At 41.1% G+C, this 26,881-nt stretch overlaps 2 protein-coding genes across 2 annotated transcripts; both read right to left on the minus strand.

Annotated features, from left to right (window-relative positions):
- Positions 1-3,091: 3,091 nt before the first annotated feature.
- Positions 3,092-8,809, minus strand: tm2d3 (TM2 domain containing 3). The gene is made up of 6 exons (XM_072695723.1): positions 8,644-8,809; positions 7,926-8,018; positions 7,634-7,794; positions 6,509-6,683; positions 4,537-4,612; positions 3,092-4,178 (listed from the first exon to the last, which is right to left on the minus strand). The coding sequence occupies exons 1-6, from the start codon at positions 8,750-8,752 to the stop codon at positions 4,013-4,015; spliced, it is 780 nt and encodes a 259-aa protein (XP_072551824.1). The 5' UTR covers positions 8,753-8,809; the 3' UTR covers positions 3,092-4,012.
- Positions 8,810-11,641: 2,832 nt separating this feature from the next.
- Positions 11,642-26,503, minus strand: tars3 (threonyl-tRNA synthetase 3). The gene is made up of 19 exons (XM_072695328.1): positions 26,178-26,503; positions 25,741-25,833; positions 24,755-24,942; positions 24,022-24,145; positions 23,006-23,130; positions 22,376-22,493; positions 22,183-22,247; positions 21,474-21,552; positions 21,064-21,210; positions 19,573-19,671; positions 18,588-18,754; positions 18,061-18,223; positions 17,296-17,433; positions 16,520-16,597; positions 16,125-16,225; positions 15,887-15,991; positions 15,695-15,767; positions 14,425-14,539; positions 11,642-13,166 (listed from the first exon to the last, which is right to left on the minus strand). Exons 1-19 carry the CDS (start codon positions 26,484-26,486, stop codon positions 13,018-13,020), a joined length of 2,436 nt encoding a protein of 811 aa, XP_072551429.1. The 5' UTR covers positions 26,487-26,503; the 3' UTR covers positions 11,642-13,017.
- Between the last annotated feature and the right edge of the window lie 378 nt (positions 26,504-26,881).

The raw sequence follows: 26,881 nt of genomic DNA on the forward strand, positions 1-26,881 counted from the left end.
CAATTTTTCATCGAATTGGTAACACAACAGTGTGGCAGAAACAAAACGGCATCCATATTGAATTTTATCTGTATTTTGGTTGTAGATGGTTGGCAGCAAATGTGTGGTTATTTAGGCCTGCAGTTTGCACAGTGCTTCCATTACTTGTTAGCTACATTAGCCTTGTAGCTCCAATGGTAAAACTAAAGAAACTCAGTTTGGACACCAAACGTGTTTCGTCTGATTTACTGCACTTAAATTGAAAAATAGAATTACGCATATGAGAAAGTTTGGGCACCCTTGGTGAAATGATGGTTTGTTTTAAGTAAAAATCCTAAGAAGAAATCAGATTTTGCTGAGTTTAACATTTATTGACTCGCCTACATTCTTAGGGCCACTGTGTAGATTCAACAATGGTCTTCTATGTGCTCCCACTAAGGCATGAATTTCACAAGACCTCAGAAGGTGTCCTTTGGACATGACACCGAGATGTTGTGACTGTAGGTCCTGTAGGTTTTGAGGTGGGGCCTCCATGGATCACATCAATGAGCTGTAGACTTTGTCGCCAGTTTACTGGTTATCCTTCCTTACAGCACTTTTTTCCTGCTTAACACGTTACCTTCGCAAACTGGCTGTTCACTTGCTGCCCAATTCATCCCACCCCTTGACAGATGCCACTGTACTAGATATGTAATAAAACGTGCCATACTTTTTGTACTTCATACATGTTTTTCCCCTAAAGATATTAAATTCATCAATAGCATTATTAAAATTTGTAGAACTGTGGCTCTGTAAAACATATTTTTAACTTTTCTTTTTTTTCTTTATAAATTAAGAATTACTTAACTACTAATATTACCAGGGTGTCCAAATTTTGTGCATACCACTGTAGATTTAATTGACATTCAATCTTTCATTTTGGAAGCTAGAATGCACTGCTAGCCCATAGAAGACCATAGTAGTAGAACACTGAAAAAATAGTATGTAAGACTACTGCACAGATCTTAAGATAAACACCAACCTCAAGTGGGTTTACCGCAAGATACAAATCACTAACCAACCTCAAGGACAGACAGGCTAGATAACAGTTTGCTCCAATCACATAAACACATAAAAAAAGAAAAGCCTTTGGGGCGAAAAGTTCTTGGACAAAGACTTGCGGACAGATAAGACAAAGATAACATGTCCTGAGTTGAACTCTGTGTTAACTCTGTCAAGTTCAGCCAAACCTGACTCCCTATTTAATTTACTCAGATAGCATGTAGCCTAATGCTAGCTTTAGCTTTGATAAGAGGAAAGTGGAACTGATCTTGGAACAGAAACTAATGTGCAAGCCATGCCGGAGCATCAGCATGTGGGAAGAGAGTGGGAGTGATTGAGTAATGCTGATAGTAGGCCAACTGACACGATACTGACTCCTTCCTACAACAGGGCCAAATGTGCGTGCACACAGTGCTAACGCTGAAACAGAAGAGCCAAAAACGTGTAGAAGCAGTGCTTCCATTTTACATTTTGGTGGAAATGTAGGCCGCAGGTGCTGAGTTGTTGACTATACTGGAAGTTGACTAAAATGGGCAAAAAATTATGAACAAAAACATAATTATTTAAAGAGGACTCTAAATAACTAATGATCTGAATTTAGTGTTTGCCTGAATTACATGCATGTAATATGTCCTTCACCATTATTGGCAAGTACATTAACACCACCAGCTTAATATTGTGGAGATCCCCCGTACCGCCTAAACAGCTCTGATCTGTTGAGGCATGGATTCCACAACCTCTGAAGGTGTCCTTTGGATACGGCACCAAGACATTAGCTGCAGATACTTCAGGTCCACATTAATGAGCCATTAAGGGCCCAAGATCCTGTCACCAGTTCACTGGTTATCCTTCCTTGGATCACTTTTGGCAGATATTGACTAATGCATACCAGAAACACCCCACAAGACCAGCATGATGTTTTGGAGATGCACTGCCCCAGTTGTCTAACCATCACAGTTCGGCCCGTCTCTCACACACTCTCCCCCATTTTTCATGCTTTATCACCTTCAAGAACGGACTGTTTACTTGCTGCTTAATTTATCCCACCCCTTGATAGATGCCACTGTAACCAAATCATCAGACATTCATTCATCTGTCAGTGGTGTTACTGGTATGGCTGATGAATGCAGAACAGAGAACAAGTATAGGGTTAAAATGAAGCCCACAAAGCCTAAAAACATTTGTTTTAGGTGAGCATTCTCTTCACTTAAATATATCAACTGGAGCAGTGTTTTTGTAATCGAACATGCAGAGGAAGTAGAATTCCTGTTCAGCTTCCGCACTGCAGGCCCACCTGCGTCAGATGGAGGGAGCAACAGTGCAGGAATGAGAGTGTCTGGAGGTGCCTGGTTGGGAAAAGCTCCAGGCATCAGCAAAGAGCCAAAGCACGTGTGGAATTTGTGAGATGATGTAAAGTTCATTCCGGCTTCTACTGTCAGCATCGCACCCAAATCAGTTTGGCATAGCTGCGGATGGCTGATGATTAAAAGCATAAAGGGTTTTTATGAGTGGGAGGAAGTTCCACAAACAAAAGCTACATTACACAATAATCAGGAGCAACTGCTGTAGCTTCTCAGAGGCCATGACTGTTAAGGACATCGATGATGTTAGCGAAGCAGGCTTGGGACCAGAAGGTTGATCTATTCACTGGTTGAGGTATTCACTGTTGATATGCCCTTAAGCAAGACACCTGACCCCATGTTGCTCTTGGGTGCTAAGGTGGCTGCCCATTTACTAGGTTGAGTGTGTGTTCACTGCCATGCTTTGTTAAATGCAGAGCCTATATTCCTACAAATAGCAATCTTAATCTTAATCTTGAGAGTATTCAGAGTGTTTAGAGCATGAGTCAGTTCTCAGCCCATATTGTGGTTGTAATTTGGCCCTCACAGCAAGCCCACGCCAACAAGGAAAGAGTATTTTCAGACCAGATCAGAATTGTATGTTTTAGAAAATGCTTTTCTGCTTATATGGACACTTTCAGAACAACAACAACTATAAACGATATCTATTCTGACATACTGTAGCAACTATTTCATAAAAGCATTCATTAAATAAACAGTGCAATAAACAGTTTGGTTATTTAATGGTTTATTTTTAGCTTCATGTCCCATTCATGTATCACATGACTGGTCAAGGTCCTCAAAGTGTGTCCAACTGGGTGGGCAGAGCAAATATATCTGGAAAGTGAGACCCAACGACCTTAACAAGAATTGACAGTGTGACAATAAATAAATACCACTGGCTCTTTTGCTTTCTGGAGCTTAAAGAGTGTTGGAAAACAAATTGTGGCGCAAATGTACTTACTGTCTAGGCAACCTTAACATTAACGGTTTTTATGTACAGTCTTATATCCACAAGTGACACACATCTCAGGTCCCTCTACCCTCTTCAAAAAAGAAACTTAAAAAGCTATCCACAGAGTTCGTAACAGCCACAGTAAACAGCACTCAGCTGCGAGACAGGGGTCCATGTCAGGCAAGCTACTTTCACAATTACAGTTACCTCTAATCTTCATCTCCAGACAGCTTGAGTAGCCATTATGCGTCTCTGAGCTTCGCTGCAAAGTCTCACTCTGAGACTGTCTGCACGGTCCCAGGAAATGAAAGCAAAGCTGCTCCTCACTGCCTCTAGCAGTCACGGCTGAGGCAGAGCCGAGTCAACATGGGTTTCTTGCTACGGCATGTGCAGCATGGAGTGTGGAAGGGTGCAGATTCTTCTTTGCCGCTGCCGCCTCCTCCTCCTCTCTCCGCAGCACATGTAACCAAGCGCATAATCAATGAGCCAGAGCCCTCCGCACAAGCAGATGGGAATCGACAGCAGTGGGAGTTTGGACGCTCGCACGTGTGCTAACAGGACTGGGAATCATGCAGACAGCTATAAAGTCACTCAGGCAGGCATGAAAATGGCCTAATTTTTAACACAGTCTTTAAACAGGCCAGTCCTGAAGATGTCAAGACAGTGGTGTTTCCTCCTTTTTTCAAAATTCGAAGTCTCAGATGTAGAGCGATCCGTCGGCCGGACCCACGTAACCCACGGCAATGAGAAGGACGTCAATAAGGGTCCAGATGCCCAGCCCTCCGAAGCTGAAGAGCTTGCCCAGACCCTCTCTCCACTGACCCAGGTAGAATCGGTCAGCACCAAACCCACCCAAAGTGATGCTGAATGAGAGCAGGAGACAACAAATCACTTAACTAAACCACAACAAAACTCCAACAGCATAGCAATTATTCTAAGTGTCAAAGATAGCATATCCAATTAAATGCTAGATCAGATACCTGAAGGAAAAAAAGAATAAAATTTATCCTGTAACAAATGTATCTTTTGTTTTGTCCTGTGGGGTGGTAGTGTTTGAGTAGTTTGAACATGACAGCCTACATATAGAAGCTTATCTTCAGGAAGGAGCTTTGGTTAAAATCAAGCTTGATTTAAATTCTACAGAATATTTGTTAGAGAGAAAATTAAATACAGAAAAAAACAAACAAAAAAACAAAACAAGGGGTGTCAAACATGGATTACCTGAGCGTTAGTGCTGTAGACCACTTGTATCCTCCAGTCCAGTTGCAGAACAGACGCTTCAGAAACACCCTCCTCCCTATAAAAGAAAGACCGACATGGCCAAACAGGTTGTGCAAGGATGTAAACAACTGTAAGTGACTTGACAACATTCCTATTTCTAAAATATCACCAGGCGCTCAACAGCCTTGTTCCATTTCTTGTCTATTCATCAGCAGCACCTCCTTTAACACAGCAATTAAAGCCAGTCCCTGTATGCTAATGGAGAAACCACTAGTGCATGCACTCTAAATCCCCCCCTTTTATATCAAAAGGAATGGCTTTGGCCTTTTTCTAGCCCTGTGGCTCTTCTAATGATAAAGTCAACTGCACTCTCAGAAGACTTGATTTTATCTAAGCTTCTTCATATAAAAGGAGACATTTTTCAAAAGCCATGTTATGGCTCAAAGACTATAATACCACCCACAATACTCTGAGGACTGTGCCTTTAAGCTGTTTAAGGGGGGGGGTCTGAATGAATTCTTAGGAAAAGAGTAAACAGTGAAGAATAGACTGGGCTAATACATATACAGTACAACAGCAGTTATTAGAGCTGTTGGTGGTCGGAAAAGTAGTACTAGTAAACAGGTCAGGTATGGGGTGTGAGAATGTCCAAAAATACACAACATGATAGATGCAATAATGCCTGTATTTCTCTGGCTTTGGCTTTACAGCTTAATGTAAAGATGGGAGTCACTAAATTAATTTAGATGATATTCATGTGTGCTGCTTCACACCTCACAGCATTCCCAAGCTTCTGACTACATTTAAATATTTGTAATACTTTCAGGCTGCTTTTTTCATTCACTTTTTTGGGTCTTTTTGGGCCTGGTTAATGCCAGGTTCATACCAGGTTCATACCTGGCATTAACATGGGTTTTGTATCCGGATAGTATGTGAATCTGCTTTGACTGGATTGTATTTACACTTGTAATTAAAATGCATCCCTAGTGTAACCAGATGAGATCTTTCTACTGTGTAAAAAGTAATACTAGGATCAGATATCGTCCCGACACTAACAAAATTAGATGGATCAGGTATTGGATAATTAGTCTGATCCAAAGATCTGATCCATTTACGGAATCAGATTCTTGCACCGCCAGTATTCTAGGCTTTATAACCCAGGTTTAGAGTAACCTACAGACATCATACGCATATCACTCCCCAATCTAACCAGCAAGATGCCCTCGGCCTGTCATCAACTAACAGCAAGCAATCCAGCTTGTCTTTCATATAAGGAGAACTGAGAAGGGAGAAGCTGCTAACTCCTCTTTAGTCTCACAAACTACGAATTTCAGAATAAAAGTCCTGAGCCCAGACTACACTGTGCCGAAGTCCAGCACAGTTATTAATTTTAGTGAACAATAAATAGAAATTGGGTGACATTTGTTTTTATTTGTTATGGTTTGTTTGACAAAGCTGGTAAAGTAATGATTAAGGCAATCCAGTTGCCATAAGTGTCACCCAGATGGTCAGGTATATGGCTTTTTAATTCAACAATGGTATCAGATCGGTATTGGGTATCAGCCAATGTGCAAAGTTTATGTATTGGTATCTGAAACTAATTTCTCTTTTGTGCATTTAAAGCTATTTCCCACTAAAATCAATAACACAAATATGCAAGTTTACTCATATTCTATATGCGACATACATAACTTGATTCATGAGTGAATTCACAGGCAATTAGACACAGCTGGCTATTTTCTGCAATTCTGTTGTGTGTGTCAGCGTGTACACTTATTAAAACAACAAAAAAATGACCAGATGTAGTTTCTAAATGCGGTGCAACTGCCATGTCGAGTTCTTAATTCTTATCTTAATTCTTAATTTATCTTTATCGTATTCAAACAACATAAAACCTGCCTGTTTTGTGCTGTTATAAAAGTCCTCCTGCAGCCATATATACAGTACAATTACATAAGAAAAAAATCCATACCTATGCAATTGACGTGGTCCAGCACCTTGCAGGTGCTGTTGTAGCGCTTGCGGGGGCAGGACACGGTCATGCAGGTGGTTGAGATGTTGCAGCGGTACTGAGACGAATCCAGCTGCCAGCAAAACTGACAAGTCACTGTCAGGTTAAAGACTTTCTGCTCCTGATCTGACTCATTCTGAAAGACATGCAGCAGGGATCTGTTATATAAATGAATCAGTACTAAAATCACTGAGGAACTTTACAGTCTGATAATCAACGTATGTCTGGGGGGAAAAATGTCGGCCTACATATCATGAACTTAAGGCATGCAACCATGAATCTGTTAGACAAAAGAAATGTCTAAGGCTAATGTCTAAATATCTGACCACATACTATTCCTTAAAGCAGCATTATGCAAGACTTTTCCTTTTGCTTCCCCTACACTTACAGAGTGTAATTCACTGTTAAAAAATTGTCATCAACAAGTCATAGTTGAGCTCTCAATTATAGACAGCTGCATTTGTTGACATACTAAGAGATGTCATGCTCCACCAAAGAGTCACTACACTGTTAAATAAAGGTCCTACGTAGAATACTCCACTTTTGGTTCCATAAAGTATCATTTCTGTAATGGAAATGCAGGAGTGTAAAGAATGTTTAAAATGGTAAAGACATTTTACATCAAGACAAGGTCTTTACACTCACATCTAGGTTCTTTGTGGAACTAAAAGTGGTTCTTCTATGGTATCATTCAAAGAACCTTTCGTAGAACCTTTACTCCTAACTTTTACTAGAATGTAGCAGTGGCAGGTACAGCAAAGTACATTTTGGTATCCATCAGAAAAGTGCCGCAAGATTCCGGCAGTTGAAGTGATGTTATGACTGGTCTGCTCGGCTCTGTTGCGAAAACAAATAAACGCACCCTTCACACAGGTAAGCAAATTAAAGATCTGAGTATTATTAACCTACCACCTAACAATTATTAAGACAAGGACTGACCTCAGAGAACAGCGCTCTCACTGAGGCAAGTCTCACAATGGCAAGACATGCTTTGACAGACACCAAAATTCCTAGTCCTAGTGCCTTATCAATTTATTTATTTATTTTCATGGGGTGAAAGAAACAGGACATTTTTAGCATACATACCACACACTGTACTCCTCCTTTGGGCGTACAGGTGAAGTTGACTGGCCTGCCATAGCTGCAGTTGTGATGGTAGTCACAGGTGAAGCAGTCCGCCGGTAGCTTGCTGCACAGTCCACCGCTAGGACACTTGGCTGTGTAATTCTCAGTGACCGTTGTAGAGTCTGAGAAATATCAACGGACAGAAACACATACAGAGACCACCAACAAGAATAATAATAATAATAAAATAAAAAAAACATCTATGCAATCTTCTGAACAGTACATTAAATATCCTCATAAACACTGAGCTTACCTGAGGATGGAGTTGACACAGCTGCACTACTCATCGCAGGGCTGTGCTGTGTGTAGGGGGGCTCCTGACCCACATGTGCAGAGCTCAGGTATCCTGGAAATCAAGAAGAGACTTTTTCTATCAATAAAGATTAATCTGAGGTCTACAGGCAGAATATAGCTAGCTAACCTAATACAGTTAGAGGTAGCTACTGAGTCCCCAGACACTGACCGTGTCCTCAAATGCGGACAGTGACGGGCCACTAACGTGAATGACAGGACAAATCCTCCTACTTTATCATGCTTTATGTGAACTAGCTGGCTATATTTATTTATTTCAAATACTATAAAAATTATAAGAAGAGTAGACCATCTTTATTTCGTACTAGCTAACATTTAGCTAGCTATAGCTAGCGCTAGTTAGCAACGTTAGCTAGCTAAGTACTAGCTAGCTTACTAACGTCTTGCAGGTGCTGTGTTTTTTAAAGACATAAATTGTACTAATTAGACACGTATTATAATAAGAAAACAATTAGCTACTACCATTAGCTCGTTACCCACAGGTAGCGCTAGCTAGCTAGCGAGATATCTAGCTATCTATGCTAATGCTAGCGCTAGCGCTAAAGCTGACCGTGCTATCACTGCTGTTGTTAGCTAGCTAGCTGGCTGGCTAGCTAGCTGGCTGGTCACTGATGAGAAGGGAGACCAGTTAGCGCTGGCGTTTTCTCTGTGAGCTGTACCGTTTACAGAACCGAAGAATACGTCCAACAGCAGCAGTAGCAACATGCCGTGAGTTTTCATGATGCTCCGACCCCTTTCAAAAACCCACTTAAAGCTATTAGCAGCCATCCTGCGTCCTTCTGTGCATCATCACACGGCAGAAACTGACTACCGCCCCCAGGCTGGGAATACAGCAATGCTCAGGGTTGCCAGATCCGGCAGAAATACCCAGACCAGAGAGCGCTAAAACCCCACCCACCAGATGCTGAAACTAGCCCAAAATCTGAATGATTATATAGAAAGGTCTGCCAACTGATGGATCTTTAATAATAATCACTTCAGCACACCTGAAGCCAGCAGCCGGCACACCACCCGGCACATTCTAAAGAAGCTGGGGCACCACCCGGCACATTCTAAAGAAGCCGGGGCACCACCCGGCACATCCTAAAGAAGCCGGGGCACCACCCGGCACATTCTAAAGAAGCCGGGGCACCACCCGGCACATTCTAAAGAAGCAGGGGCACCACCCGGCACATTCTAAAGAAGCCCGGGCACCACCCGGCACATTCTAAAGAAGCCGGGGCACCACCCGGCACATTCTAAAGAAGCTGGGGCACCACCCGGCACCTCCTTAAGCAAGCGTATCCACATACAAATGCATACCTATATTGTCTTCAGTATGTGTAAAGCATGCTTAATTGGGTTAAGATCAGTGGCAGACCTCAACATTAATAATCATTCTGTTTTTGTTTTGTTTTGTTTTTTTGCCTAAAAAAGCTCCTGGGTTGCTTTTGTGGCATATATTAGGTCCTTATCCATCTCAACTGTAAACCACCATCCTAACAGTATTGCAGCATTTGACTGAATCTGTGCAGCAGGCATAGCTCTATACTCACATTCATAATTCAGCCTGCTACTTCTTTCAGTAGTCACAACAGTGCCTCCACCATGTTTGACAGATGGTGTGGTATGCTTCGAATCATGAACCATCCATGGGTCTTCCTTTCTTTCTCCATGTATGGTCATGATAGTCCAGAAAAAAGTTTACATTTACATTTAAGGCATTTAGCTGACACTCTTATCCAGGGCAACTTCCAAAAGTGCTTTACTGTTTACTAAAAAAAATACTAGCCCTTAGCTAGTTTGTATAGACTACGCTCCCAAAGATCTCTAAGCTTAGATGCTACTAAATACAAAAGTCTGTTTGTTCCACCACTTGTCTTCGGGGGAACTTAAGGGATGTCGGGTCAAGTCAAGCCATTTTTGAAGCTCATGGGCTCTTGGTACTGATCGGCTTTTGACCATTGGCATCAAGCATGGAGGGGCTGGTCCAATCTTGGCTTTAATGCAGGAAGCTACAGGGAGCTAGTAAAAAGAATGCAACAGTGGAATGATGACGGCCCATGCCGTGTTCTGGATTAGTTGCAGGGGCCTGATGTTGTGCAAAGGGAGACCAGCCAGAAGAGTGTTACAGTAGACTCTCTAGAGAGGAAGGGTCGAATTCTCCAGATGTTGAAAAGAAGAAATCTGCATGGCCGAGCCAGATTTGCAACGTGTTAAAAATGAAAACTAGTCATCCATGACTGCACCAAGGCTTGATGCTTCTGGAGATGGAGTGACCAATGAGTTCTCAAAGGAGATGGCAAGTGTCATTTTCTTTGATGAAAGAGACATTTTCTAGTGTAGAAACCTTGGAAATACATGAAAAATTCAGTTATGTAAACTGATTTTTGTTCAGTTGATGGACTATACTGCCATTCCTGCATGCATGCCTTTTGTATTTATATTTCAATTCATTTATTTATTAATTTTAAGCACTTCAGATTTTTTTCTTTTTTGTTGACATTATTATAATGATAATGATCAAATTAAAATACTTACAATAAGTGCATTAAGTCCTGATCATTAGCCAACAGAGGACACCACAGCTTTCGCATTTTATGGCAACAACAGGGGGCGAGTGATACATTTTTGCAGACATTTGATTTCTGCTGCTAATAATAATTATATTTTTTCTTCAATATGAGATACTCAACTTCAAGTTATTAAAAGTTAAGAAAAACATTTAACCCTTTTAAAACCACAGCTGTTACTCAGTGCGCCCTGTAGTGAACAACAGGGCTTACTAACTTCCATTTTTAACCAATTTTCATACTTCGGGACGCAGAGGGCTGAATGATTTAAAAAGGTTTTTACTCTGAATTATGAAAGTGGAGTCAAGAGTTAGAGCTGTCAGGAGATGAAGAGGGGGTAGAGCTAGACAGTAGAGCACAAGGCAGAAAAGGTCTGAGGAAGACATTTCAGCTGTCTAGGAGGCCGAGCAGGAACAATGCAATGACAGCCACTGTGCATTATGGATAAAAACAGTGTGTAAGGCTCTGAACTTTATTGAACTCAGAACTTAAGAAAGTCTAGAAAGTTAAATGAAAGTTTAATTTTGTTTCATTTGCACAAACAGAAGCACACATGTCCAGTGCACGGTCAGCTGAAAGCTTGATTTGGCAAACTATGCTGACCCCTGCTGAATTTTATAACTAATAATACTTTCCATGAAGTGAACGGCACCATGGCTTTTCTTTCTTAATCAATTGCATTTCAACCATGGAAAATACTTTGCAGGACACCACTGGCCGAAACCAGCTACACAGGAGGCCTTCTGTCTTTCTCAAAAAAAGAATTATTATTATTAAGTTCTAATTATTTAATACACATGAAACAAAAACACCAGAAAATCAATTGAATATTATTACATCATTTCTACATTTTCAGCTCAAGCAAGACCAGACGTCCACTACATATGCATTTATAATAAATAAATAAACACATTAAAAAAAAAATGGTGTGACATGTTTAAGTATCTAAATTTAAATAATATTTTAAGTTAAATACATAAAAACAAAAACAATTCAAGAGGTTGTCAACGTTCCAACTGTTAAATTTATTATTTTTTTTATTAAAGGGGCCCTTTAAATAAAACACCCACCCACATACCCACCCTACACACAATGAAGTCATGTGTTTCTCTCTGAAAAGACTTTTATTCTTCATAATTAGCAGCTGGACTTTTCACCATTTACTTCACATTTACTTCCCATTATCACGTAACATCAATGAACTTTTCCCTTTAACGGAACACAATTTTCAAAACGACAGACTGAAGAATCACAGTATAAACTCTGATGCACAAGCGTTTAGCGTAAATCACAAAAAATGCTTCGCAGCGAAGACATTTTGTCAACATTTTCACAAGTGCTCAAGCCAACCGCCACAATCAGCCTGTCTTCCCACTTGCTTACAGAACTGTAGTGATTTGATAAGCAAAAATAATTCTGCCTTGAACGGCCACCATGGACCACTTCCTTCTAATGCTGTCATTTCCTCTGCTGAACTCCTGCTGTTCCATTTCCATCACCAACATTTCTTCCTACACTTTCTACTGCGTCCTTTCTCACCTTAACCGACAAACACTAACAATCCCAGTTCACAGGAGAAAAAAAAACCTTAATGGCTCACAAATATGTTTAAAGGGGTTACTTCTGTATTTTTCAACCCACTTAAGATGTGCGGCATGTGTACTGTACAGCTGGTTACCATGGCCAGTTTTGATTCGTTTCCCTGTATCTGGAAAACCTGTTGCGTAACAATATAAGGACTTCCTTCTTTGTAGAATGCTTCCATTAATTCCAACACTGATGGCATTGAATTGCGGTGGGAACAAAACATGGTATCTCCATTTCCACCCATTTTCTTACATCATTTGAAAATGACAACTGTTCTTTGCATCTTGTCAATATTCTAAGATAAATAGACCAAGAGAAACAGTCCATAGTGACTTGGAATAAAATCCTCTTACACGGACTGTCTTCTTATGCAAGTTAAGCAGGTTGGTAAAGATGCCATTATGGAGACATTTTTTCCAGACAGTGAAAATGAATCAGTTAAGCTATAATTACAATACTACACCTCCCCTGATCACACGTTTGCTAGAAAACCTTAGGAAAACTAAAAGTAACTGGAATTGTCCCCTAGATAAAGCTGGATAAAACTTAAGAACTTTGGTAAAAATGTTCACTCAGTCTCATCCTAGCACTTGCGTACTGGTGTAATTAATGTAGTTTTAAACTTGCAACATTTAGTCACACAAATGGTTACCCAAAGACTTCAGCAACTGACCAACAGATGTTCTAAATAATGTTGGAGTCAACAGGATTTCCTTTTGCACAGGGAAACAGGTCAAATCTGATGCTACAGATGTGTCTGATAATTAAGTTACATCAGTTCTTTTGTTCTTTCAATGCGTTTCCCCCCTATAATAACTTTTCCCCCAAAAGAGTGCCCACTATATGTGTGAGGGGTTGTGTCTCCTCTGAATTGAGATCAGGCCAGAGTCCGGTTCAGAAAACCTCCTCTGCATTCCTGCAACGGGACTGTTTGAGAAGAGTAAGCCGGGCCAGAACCTCCGCCACTGTCAGTTCGCCGTGGACCTTGTTGTCCCTTGTGCGCACATTGACGCTGTTAGTCATCTTTTCCTTCTCACCCACCACTTCCAGGAAAAACATCAAGGAGAAAGAGAGAAGAAAAAAAAAAAAAAAAAAAAAAACACAAATTACACATAATGTCCATGTTAGTCACAGCGGCCGCACTACAAGAAGCAACAGCTGGCATAACAGCATTGCACACTTCATTTGGAAATGGACCGAAGATTCATTCACACTGACAGGATGGAAGCACGCGTTGGAAACAAACATACAGTAGGCCTAATTCCATATCGCCTACACAGGGACTGTGTATGATGTCCATGCCACTACACTAGTCCTGTTCACAGTAACCACAAAATCATTTTCTTTCTCTGTCCCAGTCTGTCCCTAGCACTAGCAATGCTCCTGAAGGTAATCCTCAGATACCAACCACTGCCTCTTTGCCACATTGGCTGCATGACCTGTTTGGAGGAAAGCACTAGGTCCCCAGCTCCACCTCACCAGCTAGCAGACACCTGTGCTGGCAAACAGCGCTTTTAGAGTGATGAGGGGAGAGAGCTCCACCCACCCGAAAAAAGGGCACAGACAATTGTGCACTCTCAGACTCCATCCGCTGATTGCAAAGGGGCATGGCTGGATTGAACTTGCAATAGTGGCCATAGTGGTAGTGCATTAGGCTGATGAGACAATCTGAGCCTGTCTGCACCAACCAGTTAATTTGCAGAATAATTAATGTTAGACAGCCAACTAGGCATGCTTGGCTATGCTGCCTAACAGTACATCTGCCAACAGCCACACTAAATCAGCAGCATGGCCTGCGGTGTGCTGTACAGTTGCTTAGTCTTTCTAGTCTTTGGACAAGTTACGCAAAAGCTGCGTTCACAGTAGAGGACTATTCCAGCAGTTTGAGGCAACATCCCTGGAATAAATCTTTAGATTTGATCAATGTTTCAGACTGATGCTGATTATGATTTTTTTTTTACCTCCAGAAGAGCAGAGCATTTAGGGGAGGCTGGTTCACTACACTCAAATAGCTGCATTTTGTTCATTTTACTGTATGTATAGTTTCTACAGAAATGCATGCTATTTTTTGTTGATTCAGGAACTTCTTTATGACTGATGACAAATTTGATTAATACTGTTTTACTTTTTTCATACTGTGACAGTAAGAAAGCCCCCAAAAAAACCCCAAACAAACCAAAAACCACAACAGAATTGTAATATACCACCTTGTTTACAGTACAATATATTGAATTATTACCCCTATATTGTAATGTGCATTTTCAATTTCAGTGCACCACACAGCATCTGATCTTTCCTTACCCAGAATGAAGTTGTACTGAGCTAGCTGTGCATTGCGAATTTTCTTGTTTAGAAGGCAACCAGAGTCGAGGTCTGCATCCGCCATGAAGCCCGCCTCCACAAACTGCTTACACACCTGCAGAGCAAAAAACCAAAACAAATTGCATCTGCAGTTAGTCAATGTTAAAAAAAAAAAAAAAAAAGACAAATGTCAATAAGGAACTAATAGTTTACCATGTGTTATCTATGAAACATTGTACATTGGAAAAAATAATAATAAAAAGGGCAAGCTGTGTGATGCAGGGTCAGAAAACACATTACACTTTATTTACAATAACTGGGTGATTATGTGCCACTCATTTTTACATCACAAATTTTTGACCTATTTTTGCCCATCAGCAACTTTTCACCACTCTTGTTGCCTAAATTGTTGGCATTTGCTCGCTACGGTCTTATGGCACACATTAGCAGTTAAAGTTGCAATTACAAAAATATTACAGGTGTACAAAATCAAATCAGACATTATATACTGTATATTATATCATTACCCTCCCAATGAGAAATTTCCACATAAAATCCAAAACCTGGAGGGAAACCGCTTGCCAATAAACTGTTGGCAGCATCAGTTTGAGAAGAAACCAGTGTTGGTTCTTTTAAATCGTTTGAACTTTTCTTTCATCACCTAGTGAGAACAAACATGTTTGTGACACTATTTCACAGTGACTGAGACAAAGCATGTACCACCTCGCTCAGTTCCTAACAGTAAAAGCCACACCGCCTCGCTCCCAATTTGCATAAAAGGTAAACTCACGGTTACTGTCCAGTGTTTGTGCCGGCTTTTATTGTAAACAAATGACTACCAGCCACTTTGCGGTGATACACTGCTGCCAGTGTTAAAGGCACAGTAACAGAAACCGCATATTATTCAAATTCTGCGTCAAGCTGGATTCAAAAGGCAGCCCAAGCTGCAACACTCCCTATAAATTCAGTGTGAAAACAGTGTGTTGGTTTTTATCATTTAAAACTATAGAGCAAAGATAATAAAGAAAACTTCATACTCCAGTTTATGCATCTCTGTCTGAAACATCTGATATGCAGTTTTAAACTAAGCTACTGTCAAATTCTACAAGCAGTGCTCCATGTGTTGGAACGTGTTTCTGGACATGGACTAAAAAGGATTTCAAGTGTAGAAATCCTCACTAACTCAGACCAAGATTAGTTATAATCCGTTTCTGGGAAACTGGCCCATGTTGTTGTTGGAGGCTGATTGGATCACAGTAGAGTGGCCTACCTTACTGGCGTATTCTTCAAGGGATGGATTAACAGGCACTAACATCACCTGGCGAGGAGATATCCACAGTGGCCTGAAATAACGAAAAAGAGCAGGGGGAGGGGGGTAGTAGAAAAAAGGAGTCAATGTTTTAAAATGCATCATGCTTACATTAGTTAGTAAATGCAATAAGTTACTGAGCTCTTGTTGTACCATTTTCCTGCATAGTTTTCTGTGAGGATGGCAATCATCCTCTCTACTGAGCCCAGAATAGCACGGTGAATAATAACCGGCCTGGCTTTGTCATCCCCATCTTTCCTATAAAGAAACAGAAGTCATCATTAACATGCTTTCAAGAAAACATCACAGAATGACAGAACTCTGAACGAAAAGCAGGACCAGCTTTATGGAGACGTGAATAATGCAGCGACAATATCAAACACTTCCTCACCCCACATATGTCAAGTCAAATCGAATAGGCAGCTGGAAGTCCAGCTGGATGGTGGCACATTGGTGATAACGCCCGATGGCATCCTTAATCTTGATGTCAATCTGTAACATGGGAATAAAAACAAACAAAAAAGGTTTGACATTCCCTTCTTCTAAAGGTGAAGGTGCACATATCTGTCACACACACACACACACACTTGTGAACTAGGGGCAGTGAGCACACAACCAGAGTGGTGGGGAGCCAACAGTGGGAGCTTGCCAAGCTTGCCAGGTATTGAACCCACAACTCTGTTATCAATAGCCCGGAGCTTTAACCGCTGAGCCACCACTGCCCCAGAAATCAGATGTGGCTAGTACAGGGATTCACGATTTATGTTATCATCATGCAGGACTAACCTTTGGCCCATAAAAGGCTCCATCCCCAGGGTTTAGTTTCCATGGTTCACCAAACTCATTTAGGCTGCTTTCAAGTTGCTACAAAATACAGAGAAAATGCAAACTTCAGACTAGGAAGAGAAATGAGATTTGAAAAACACATACATAAAACATTTATCTAATGTGGTCAGAACCGCATTTAACTGAATTAGCATCATAAAGAAATGCAATAAGGATTACAAATGCTATATACACACACACACTGTATGTAGTAATGTACTAGGACACCAGCTCATGCATCATTTCTTCTAAACTCCAGGGCATTAAAAGAGAATTTATCCTGCTTTTATTGGAGTAACTGTCTCTACTGTTTAGGGAAAGCTTTCTACTAGATTTCGGAGCATTGCTTTAAGAATCTGATTGCATTCAGTGACAAGATCATCAGCGAGGTCAGGATGATGGACTATCACCACCCCAACTCATCCCAAAATTGCTTAAACTTAGTAGCTCAATGCATTCATTAGAAGGGGTGCCCACAAACAGTTGGACAACCGATGTACACCAAAAATTAAGCGTGTCTGTTGTTACTGCAGCTAACTGCGGCTAACGCAACTTAGAACATTAGAACCTCAACATGCTTTAAGAAGAGCACATATCTGTTACATTAGCTAACGGATACCTGCACAAATCATAATCGTGGTAAGTGAGGGAGGGAGAGAGAAGGAAGAAAACCCAGTGAGAGGGAATCCCAGCCATGGATGGCTGTGGCATCTTTAAATAAACACTACACACACTACCTTTTCGGCCTGGTTCCAGACAGAGATGTCACCAAGGTACTTCTCCGGTCGGGTGGACAGATATAGCTGGAAGGAGAAGCCGAACACATCATAGACGCAGCGCAGGAAGTCCAGACAACCCTTCATCTCTGACTCGATCTGAAACAAGAGAAACAGAAAGAAGGACCGGCCCATATGCCTGGTTATATCACTCACACATCATTACACAGTCCTTACTATGCAAAATTCATTGTATGTGGTAAAGGTGTCTAGACACCTCCTCTTTCTACATCATCTCAGTTTTCACACCATCCAGTTTAAACATGTTCAACTCCAGCTGAAAAACTCATTAAGTGTCATTTTTAATGAGGCAACCAATGAAAAGAGAGTTACACTAAACTGGATTCCTAGACGATCAGATTCTGATACGCTCCATCGTCTGAACGCCACTGCTTTTCACACTGAACACATTCAGCAATGAGCTGAGTGTTGGAGGGACTTGCAGAAACGTTATCTGCCCTCCTCTTGGCTGTTCTGTAGCCCAATAAAGATTCTTGAGGGAGACCAAAAACTGGTGAGAGCTCGGTTAAATAGTGCAGGTGAAAGTTTGAAAATGCTACTGTTCAGAGCTGGACGTAATGGCGCAGTAGCTGTGATAAAGATTTATTGTGTAGATTTATTTATTGTGTTAAGAGCAAATGAAAACACATTTCTGTCAGGACATTAAACGCAGAAGTCCACTTTACCATGAACCAGGTGATCATGTTCTACAACTGGCTGGTGTACCTGTTCCATAGCACAGAAGATGTGCGCGTCGTCCTGCTGAAAGCGGCGAACCCTGGTAAGTCCAGTCAGTGTCCCAGAGAGCTCGTTACGATGCAACACACCGAAGTCCGCCAGTCTCAGGGGTAGCTCTCGCCAAGACCGCGGCCGGTGGCCAAACATCAGACTGTGTGAGCAAGCAGGTGAAAGAAAGAGAGAGCGAGAGAGAAAGAAAAGTGAGAGAGAAACCACCACAATTCAGAAGATACCTGGAACATTACCACAACACTCAGATCAGATCAGAGTAACATCTAAATAAAGACCATGAGACTGCATATAAGTCCAACATGCATATAATCCACATGCTGATGTGGTGATGATCCTAAATCCAATACTTTTAGAAGGAGAGTTAAGGATGAGGTGGTGTGGTGATCACCCAACATTCTGGCCCGTCTCCACAACCCTACAGTGATCTTTGTGTTATGATAGTTTTGAAAACCCTGGCCTCAATTCCTCAATTTATTATTTTAGGCACTGGTGGGTGTACATACCAGTGCCCAGGGCAGTTCATGGGCTTGAGGGCGAAGACATCCTGTTCCACAGGGAAGGAGAACATATTTTCACTGTAGTGCTGCCAGTGTCCCGATGTCTCCCACAGCTTGCTGTTGTAGATGTTTGGTGACGCCACCTCCTGAAAACCTCTCCTCCAATACTCCTCCTGTACACCGAGAACAACCAGATCATTATTTTCATTGTAACACTTAAAATAAAACAACAAATAGATCCAAGAAGCAGCAAGTGCAGGACAAGAATATATTAAATTAATGTACATCATTTACCTTTGGACTGGAGCTATAAGGCAAATGAGGCAAACAATGGAGGCGCATACTGTACCAATTAGCATTCATGGGGCATGCCTAAATAAATCACACACCACATAAGTAAGTTTATGGAAGACTACTCAATGTGATGTGGTTTGAAGTCCTGTTATTGTGTCAGTTTGTATGCTGCTAAACCGTGAAGTTCTAGCCTCCATTACTGCTGCATTAGCCTCATAGCGCCAGTGAAGTAACTTAAATAAGCAAAAATGTCTTGACAGATTGCAGAACTGACCTCAGACTTCAGAATTCATATGCTGGATGTCTGAATTTTGATTCTCACTGCTTTAGAATTAACTCTACTGTGTTGAGCCTGTGCTTTAGCCTGGTTTACAAAAAAACCCCAAACAAACAAACACACAAACAAAAGAAAATACAGCCTATGTTTCTTCTTTTTTCTTTTTAATTTTTCAAGGCACCTTTATTATGTTTGTGGCTTAAATGTAACTAAAACAGTCCTAATTCCATGCGTTTACTGTACTGTGCCTCATTCAAAAAGAGCACATTCAAAATGGGTTGCTTTTCCAGCTTGGTTTGCAGATATGGTACAAACTCGAACAATGTTAACATACGAAAGTCTTTTTGTTCAAAAGAAGATGCGTGAACATTTCTTCCTTCATGATATGGGCCTTTAAAAGGGGTCAATGAAGAGACATACCCTGATGAACTCTGTGAGAGTGTTGTAGATGTAGGCCCCACGCGGCAGGAAAAAGCAGCTGCCCGGACTCAGATCATGGAAGAAGAACAGCTCCTGATCCTGGAATATTTCAGATAGAGGGGGGGGGGGGGGGGGGGGGGAGAGACAGAATGAGAGAGGGAAAGGGAGAGAAAGCAAAAGTGGACTTAGCGACTACTCATGTTCTCAGTAGGAGGACGGATGGTGCTGAAGGTTTCCATCTCCACAGGGAATCGAGGGGACACATGGCATCAAATCTGCTCACAACTCAGAAGACAAACTGTTCCGTGGTCCCTTGAACTCCACCGACTCTTAACATGCGGCACAGAGCCAGGAGATAACAGAGCAAGTCATAGGACATCGAACGGCTCGCTGTGATCCTCTGTTCTTTTCTTTTCAGCGATACAGGAGTAAAAACAGAATCTATTAAAACTGCCTCTCCTATACGTTCTTTGGTCTAATTAGAAGGCAATCAGCCACGTATCCTACTGAGTGAATGAGAGAGCGAGAGAAAGAGATGCAGAACAGGAAGTCTTCCCTTGAAGAACCAGCTGGTAATCACAGGAGCAGAGGAGGAGATCAATCACACTTTAATTGAGAATCTGACATAAGTGGAGTCTTCATTTCTCACTTCATTTCCTCATCAAGACGGACAGAAAGAGTGAAGACTTGTTCAATGCATTGCGAGAATGTCCCCAATTTATCTCTATTACATTTATGGCACTTGAAAGACATTTTGATCCAGGGCATAGGCGAATCACCATAACCTAAATTTCATAACAGTCTTTAAAAAAACAAACAAAAAAAAAGAAACTCTAAAGTTGTATCTTTACGTAAGGAGGTAAACAAACTGTGTCTAGGGTCTAAACCTTTAAATGTGAGGACATTTTATTCAAAAGTACTTTTTTGGTTTGTTTATTCATCATAATAGAATACAAAACCTCTCTTATGACCATCATAACATGCATGATGCCCCCCAAATCCAGTCAGCACCCATTTTACGTTTCATGTACATGTCATTTCAAGTCTAATACTTTGAAATACTTTGCCGTCTACCTGGAAAACATCATTGGTCTAAAAGGCAAATTATTTTGCCTGTGCAAGTTGCCTGTGCAAGGTAAATTTTCTGTATTTGTCCGGCCACAGAGACGGAAATACAGAAATATGGCGCATGCATCGGTCATCTGGTGTAGATCATTAATCAAAACAATCAGTGAAAAGGGACTGGAAGGTTGTTTTTTCCCCTTTAATTGGAATGGGATCTAGGCTTTAGTGCTGCATGCATGCTTTTTCACAATGATGATATGTTGTTACAATAATAATGAGACTATTCCATTTAAATTATAGTTAAGTGATTAACTGATTTGCAATGGTAAATTTATCTGTACATAAATCATACCACACCAAACAACTCCTCATTCTAAAACAGGGCCACCAAAGCAGCTTGGCTGGGTTTTGCAGCCTCTTTCTCACCTTTCCGATTTTGCGGTGGTCTCGGTTCTTGGCCTCCTCCTGAAAGCGCTCCCACTCCTTCAGCATCTTGCTGTCAGGGAAAGAGATGCCATAGATGCGCTGTAGTGTCTCCATGTCCGAGCGGCCTTCCCAGTAAGTGGCAGAGTTCTACAAAGCCACAAAACAGACATGCTGTAGAGGTTCACGAGTATGAGAAGGGTCGGACGATGGAGATTCAGTTGCATTAAAATTGCCTAATTGATCAAACCGGCACTTGTCTCGAGACTACTTTTAGGCAAAAACACAAAACACTCCTATTCCTAAGTTAACAGGTCCTCCCGTAACACCAGGGACAGTTATCACCATCATTTATCACAGTAAACTGTGGCTGGAGAATCTCCAAAACAGCACGATGCTCCTCTTTCTCATACCTTGTAGATCTTCAGTGCTTTGATCTTGCCCGTGTGACGCACGTGAGGACCTCGACACAGGTCAATGAGGGGACCACATCTAAAAATATGGACAGACCAGAACATGTTCAGTCTCAGTTCTAAATTGAGATGTCAAGTCACTAAATTGCAAGTAACAAGCATGTCTCAAGACTTTATGCTGAGTTAAACCCGGAGTTAAGTCCCAAGTCCCATTTTTGAGTCCCACGTCCTACACAGTCTCACATAAGTTAGCCTGCATTCTTCTGCAAATTCAATGGACTTATGTTAATGGTAATACAGCACATTATAATAGCATTTTAGTAGGCTATTCAAATAACAGTTACGTTTAAATTTAAACTGATTCATTTTATAATTTTAAACCCTATGCACCTTTGCTAGCATTACCTTGTGCTGCCTATCCTAGCAACGAATACAAACCCTTCAGTACTGTGATTTTAACCCACTGAAATACACCAATATGGAAAGGAACTAATTTTCAAGTATGGTTGGGTAGTATAACAGTAAAACAGCATACCGCAGTATTTTTGAAAATGTTGCCAGTCTCTCAAAATTAAAACGTGTCCGTCAAATTTCTGTTCTGTGTGTTCACTCGACTCTCAGATATGAGGCTTTATCATCTGTCTGTTAAAACATCACATCGAGTGCTGCAGCCTGCTGTTTAAAATTGGCTAGTGCAATTAGAATTTACCTGTACACAGTAGTGGTGGGGGTTTCCACTTTCTCGTTCAGGATACGACATTTAAACTTGTTATACTGTGAAACAAAAGCCAGTCAATTTCAGTGAAGATTATTATTCAAATATTCAGAGGAAATAAATACCATTGAAATGACTTCTAAACAATTTTCTGTCAATGTGAAAATGTATGCAGGGAGTGTTTTACCTTAAACATCTCCAGTAGGGTTTCTTTGCTTATCTCTAGTCTCTCAAATGGCTGTTTGTCCTTCATAATGCTCTTACAGAGCGCTTCCAAATCTCCAAACTCAGTGCTCGACACTCCTCTAAGAGAGAGAAAAACCAAGCCAGTAATGTGTCCATCTGTTTTAGGTATTTTGTGAGAAATTAAACCAAAAACCTACATTATAGACAAAATGTTAGCTTGACATGACACTGTTTTAGCTAACTGACATACTTTTGTCAATGTTTACAAATAACAGTGCCTCATACAGTATCATAAACCATACCATCTAAGCAAGGGTATTTGACATTACTGAATAACAACACAATATATAATAAGTTAGACATACGGTTTGCATGATGATAATTGCTGCCTAGAAGTTTTTATTACTCGTTACCTACAACAGAAGCACTAGTGCAAAACTAAACAAGCAAACTTTAGACACCACATCTTTGCTGATTGATTACATGTTTTATTTACTTATCTATTTATTAATTTATTTTTCCTAACCAAGGATCACATCCCACAACTAAACACTGGACATGGTCTAATGGCAAGTTAATTTACAGGCAAAATTAGTCGTTGTTGGTGTTGAGTAATAACCTTTACACTTACTTTTGCCCATCCAGGAACATGTCATAGTAAAAGCCGTTTTCGATGGGAGGTCCATAACACAGGCAGCCCCCATAGAAACGCTCCATGGCTTCACCCAGGATATGAGCGCTGGAGTGCCAGTATACCTAAAAAAACAAAAAAACAAAAAGAGTTACTTACGTCCTTTGTGTTGGACACAGATGAAATCTGGTCTCTGCCTTTAACCCATCCGTGCAGTGAACACACACATACAATAGTGAGCATCGGGGACATGTGCCCAGAGTGGTGGGCAGCCATTGCTGCGGCACCCAGGAAACTAAGAGGGTTAAGTAAAGGTATTGTGTGTTTTAAAGAAACAATAAATTTAATTCTTATTTCTTACAACTTTGAAAATCTGTAGGATTTAAGGCAGCACAATAAAACTAAAAGCTCAAGGGACCCAGTCAAATCTCAAAGCCAAAAAACACCACTTAATGGGCACGACCTCCAATCCTCCAGATATCATGGTCTTAAAAACATAGAGACATAGACATAGAGCTGTAATGGATATCAGGACAATTGTGCTTGGGAATTCTTCTGTAATCCTTATTCAGTCAACACCATTCGCTGCAGCATGCACAGATGCGAAACAAGGCTTTACTATCCAAACCAGAAACCATACTAACTAGAAGTGCTGCAGACTTCTCTGGCCTCAGTGTCACCCAAGATGGACAGCCGAAGCATGTTTTCAAGCATGTGGCCCAACGAGTCAAGATTTCAAAGATTTCAGTTTTTAGTACAAAAAGCCAGCTTAGGGCAAAAATGTATGTACGTATGGTATGTCAGTGCCAGAGGCATGGAAACCTGCACATCAGTGAGGGTACCACTGATGCAGAAATATATGTATAAGGCATTTGTAGAAACATATGCTGCCATCCAGACGCAGTTCCTCTCCAGGGTTGTCCCTGAGACGTTTCCAGCTTCCGGTGCACAAAATCGTAAATAACAGCAATTTCTGTTCATATTACAAGTTAAGTGGTCAAAGGACAGAAACTCACGGCCTGAGCGTCTTCATGGTCGAAGCGAAGCAACTCAAGTGAGCAGTCCTTCTCCAGAGGCCGGTCCAAATCCCACAGACCCCCATCCACACGGGCGATCACACAGTTATCAGCCAGACCTTGACTGCAGCGGCACAGACATACACCACAGTCAGAAAGGCACAAAAATTTAAACCGACCTTTTAAAGCTTTAAACTTTTTTGCTTGTTGATGAGGTCAGTAAGTGCCAGCGGAGGGAAAAGCAACATTAACCAACAATATTATGTTTCAGCTCCCCCTCCGACAACCTATTACCCAGGGCAGAAACACTCCCTTAAGCTAAACACTGGTTTACTGGCAGAGCACATGGTAAGTTTGGTAAGTTTTTTTTAGGGTGCTTTCACACCTACCAAGTTTGTTTGGTGTGGGCCAATTTTGCAAAATGTTAACCAATGAGTGCCTTGTGGTTAAATCTTTTTGGGATCTAAAAGTGCATCTGGCTGGAATTTCTAAACTCTGCAAAAAAAAAAATATATTCCCCACAAACACACCAGGAGGACTGAAAAGTGTCTGGTGACGTAGTGAATTTTTTTAGCAACAGATTTCATTTTAAAGTATAAACTAAAAAAAAAAAAATATATATATATATAAATATATAAAAATATATTATATACACACTAAATTAAAAAAAAAAACAATTAAAACATCTTCCATTTTTTTTTAGATCATTCCTTTAAAGGAAAAGGACGGGCACCTGATGCCGCAGGCCAGTTGGTATGGTGTGGTGATCCAAGAACGAGCCTCCACTTTCTGTCCGTCAGGCAGAGCGACGGAGATGGGCTGGCTGTTAGCCGCCTGCTTGGCCAGAATGGCATCGCTCTCCTTCTTCAATTGATCATACAGCTCTAAGCGCTCAGAGATGTAGCTGGGCCAAGGCTTCAGCTGTGTTGAGGAAAGATGTGTGTTAGCATGCAGCTTGATTATCAGGTATTACAGCTTAGCTGACTCCACTGGATACAGGGAGCTTCTTTACTCAGCCAAAAAAAATAAATAAATAAATCATCTAGCTAGCGGTTTCCATCCTGCACCATCAGTGTAGTCATACAGATAATCCTACCATGGGTAGGTAGTACTTGATATTACCTTTACAAATAAGCATGCAAAGATAATCATTTTTAAACACAGCCAAAACATAGCCCTTCCCAACACCTTAAGATCATGTTTAAGATAACAGCAATTTTAACTGACTAACAAATATATTTATTACAATTAAACATTGTTTTTGTTCATTCTAGGCTACAAAAAGACCTCAAGCCTTAACTTATTAATTGATTTTTTTTAATAGTTATTTAATGCATGTTATTGTAGATTTACACTGAAAAACGATCAAAACAAAAGGCTCATCTGTAAGAAATACAAAAGCTAAATGGCTCCATATATATGAAATCACAACGCAGGCTAATCACTGCCTGAACATCACGAACATGTGGGACCAGACTCTGACTTGTGACCATCTTTACTGTGGTATAGTATAGTAAGTATATTTAGAGTCTGGACAGACAGAGCTGATCCCGGGTCAGTATAAATATGGACACCCCACGTCCAGTCTGAATGGACAGCAGGCGTCACTGATGCAACACCAGTGTAATCTATTTAGGCAGTGGATCCTGGTGGAAGTAGCCTTTTCTGTTTAGTGCTCAGATTCATAACGTAGAGGGAAATCTCAGTCTTTTGAAATACCTCCCCCACTCCTCCATCTGCTTTGGGTTTGTCCTTCTTCTTGCTTTTCTCTGCTGCATTTTGGACATCTGGAGTCTTGGGTGGTGCAGCGCTCTAAAGGATGCATGGCAAAAGAGGACAAAATATTAGGAGTGTGTGAAATAGGCAGAAATACTGTATTGCAGCAATAATAATAATAATAATAATAATAATAACAGTGACTTTCACTGCATAGTGTAATTATGGTGTGATTAATACACTGATATGATAAAACTGTCTGTGTTATATTCAGCCCATATTCTTCACACATGTTTGGTCACTTGATTTGATTGGGTTCTCTGGATATTTGGCGTTATATTGCATTTTAAGGCCGGATCAGTAACACGAGGTCCACACAGTGATGCCCGCTGCAGATGATATATCGCCCAGCCCGTTTCCATACGGATAACAGCGCCAACCTTTTGTGGGGCGCTTTCCTTGGAGGCTTCCTTCACGGTCTTCTCCTTTTTCTCGGAGACATTTTTGCTCTTCTCGTTGTCTCGGCCCGTCTCCAGCTCCAGCTCGGCCTGCAGCCCCCGGCGGAGGTGAACCAGCCGGTATCGGAGTTTCTCATTTTCGCTGCGCAGATTCTCCAGCTCCGCGCTGCTCGCCAGCTCGGCGGCGACATGGCCTGTAACCAGGCCGTCTCGGAGGCGGCCTATTTCCCTGCCCAGGGCTTCTATCTGCCGCTCCTGAGCGGCCAAACGTGCGCCCATGCGATCCGCCATGTTTAAATCCCCCTTGTCTGACCACCGGGGGCGTTTATTATTTATTTCATTTGTTAAAAAAAAAAAAAAAAAAAGATTAAGAGGTGTGGCGACATCTTGTGGACATCTTGTGGTACTGCGAACAGTTTCAATAGAAGGGCGACTTCACTACAGTTGTTGCGAAACTGTCAACAAGGATTCCAGCTCATATTATGCATGTTATTATTATTATTATTATTATTATTATTATTATTATTATTATTTAATTTATGCGGTAAATCCCTGCATCTTTTATTTCTATATTCGTCAGAACTATATTTGGTAATGTGGCGACATCTTGTGGACATCTTGTGGTACTGCGAGCAATTTCAGTAGAAGATAGACTTCACTACAGTTGTTGCGCATATTATGGATGT

The sequence above is a fragment of the Salminus brasiliensis genome, chromosome 13 (assembly GCF_030463535.1).
Source record: "Salminus brasiliensis chromosome 13, fSalBra1.hap2, whole genome shotgun sequence".
NCBI classification, from domain to species: domain Eukaryota; kingdom Metazoa; phylum Chordata; class Actinopteri; order Characiformes; family Bryconidae; genus Salminus; species Salminus brasiliensis.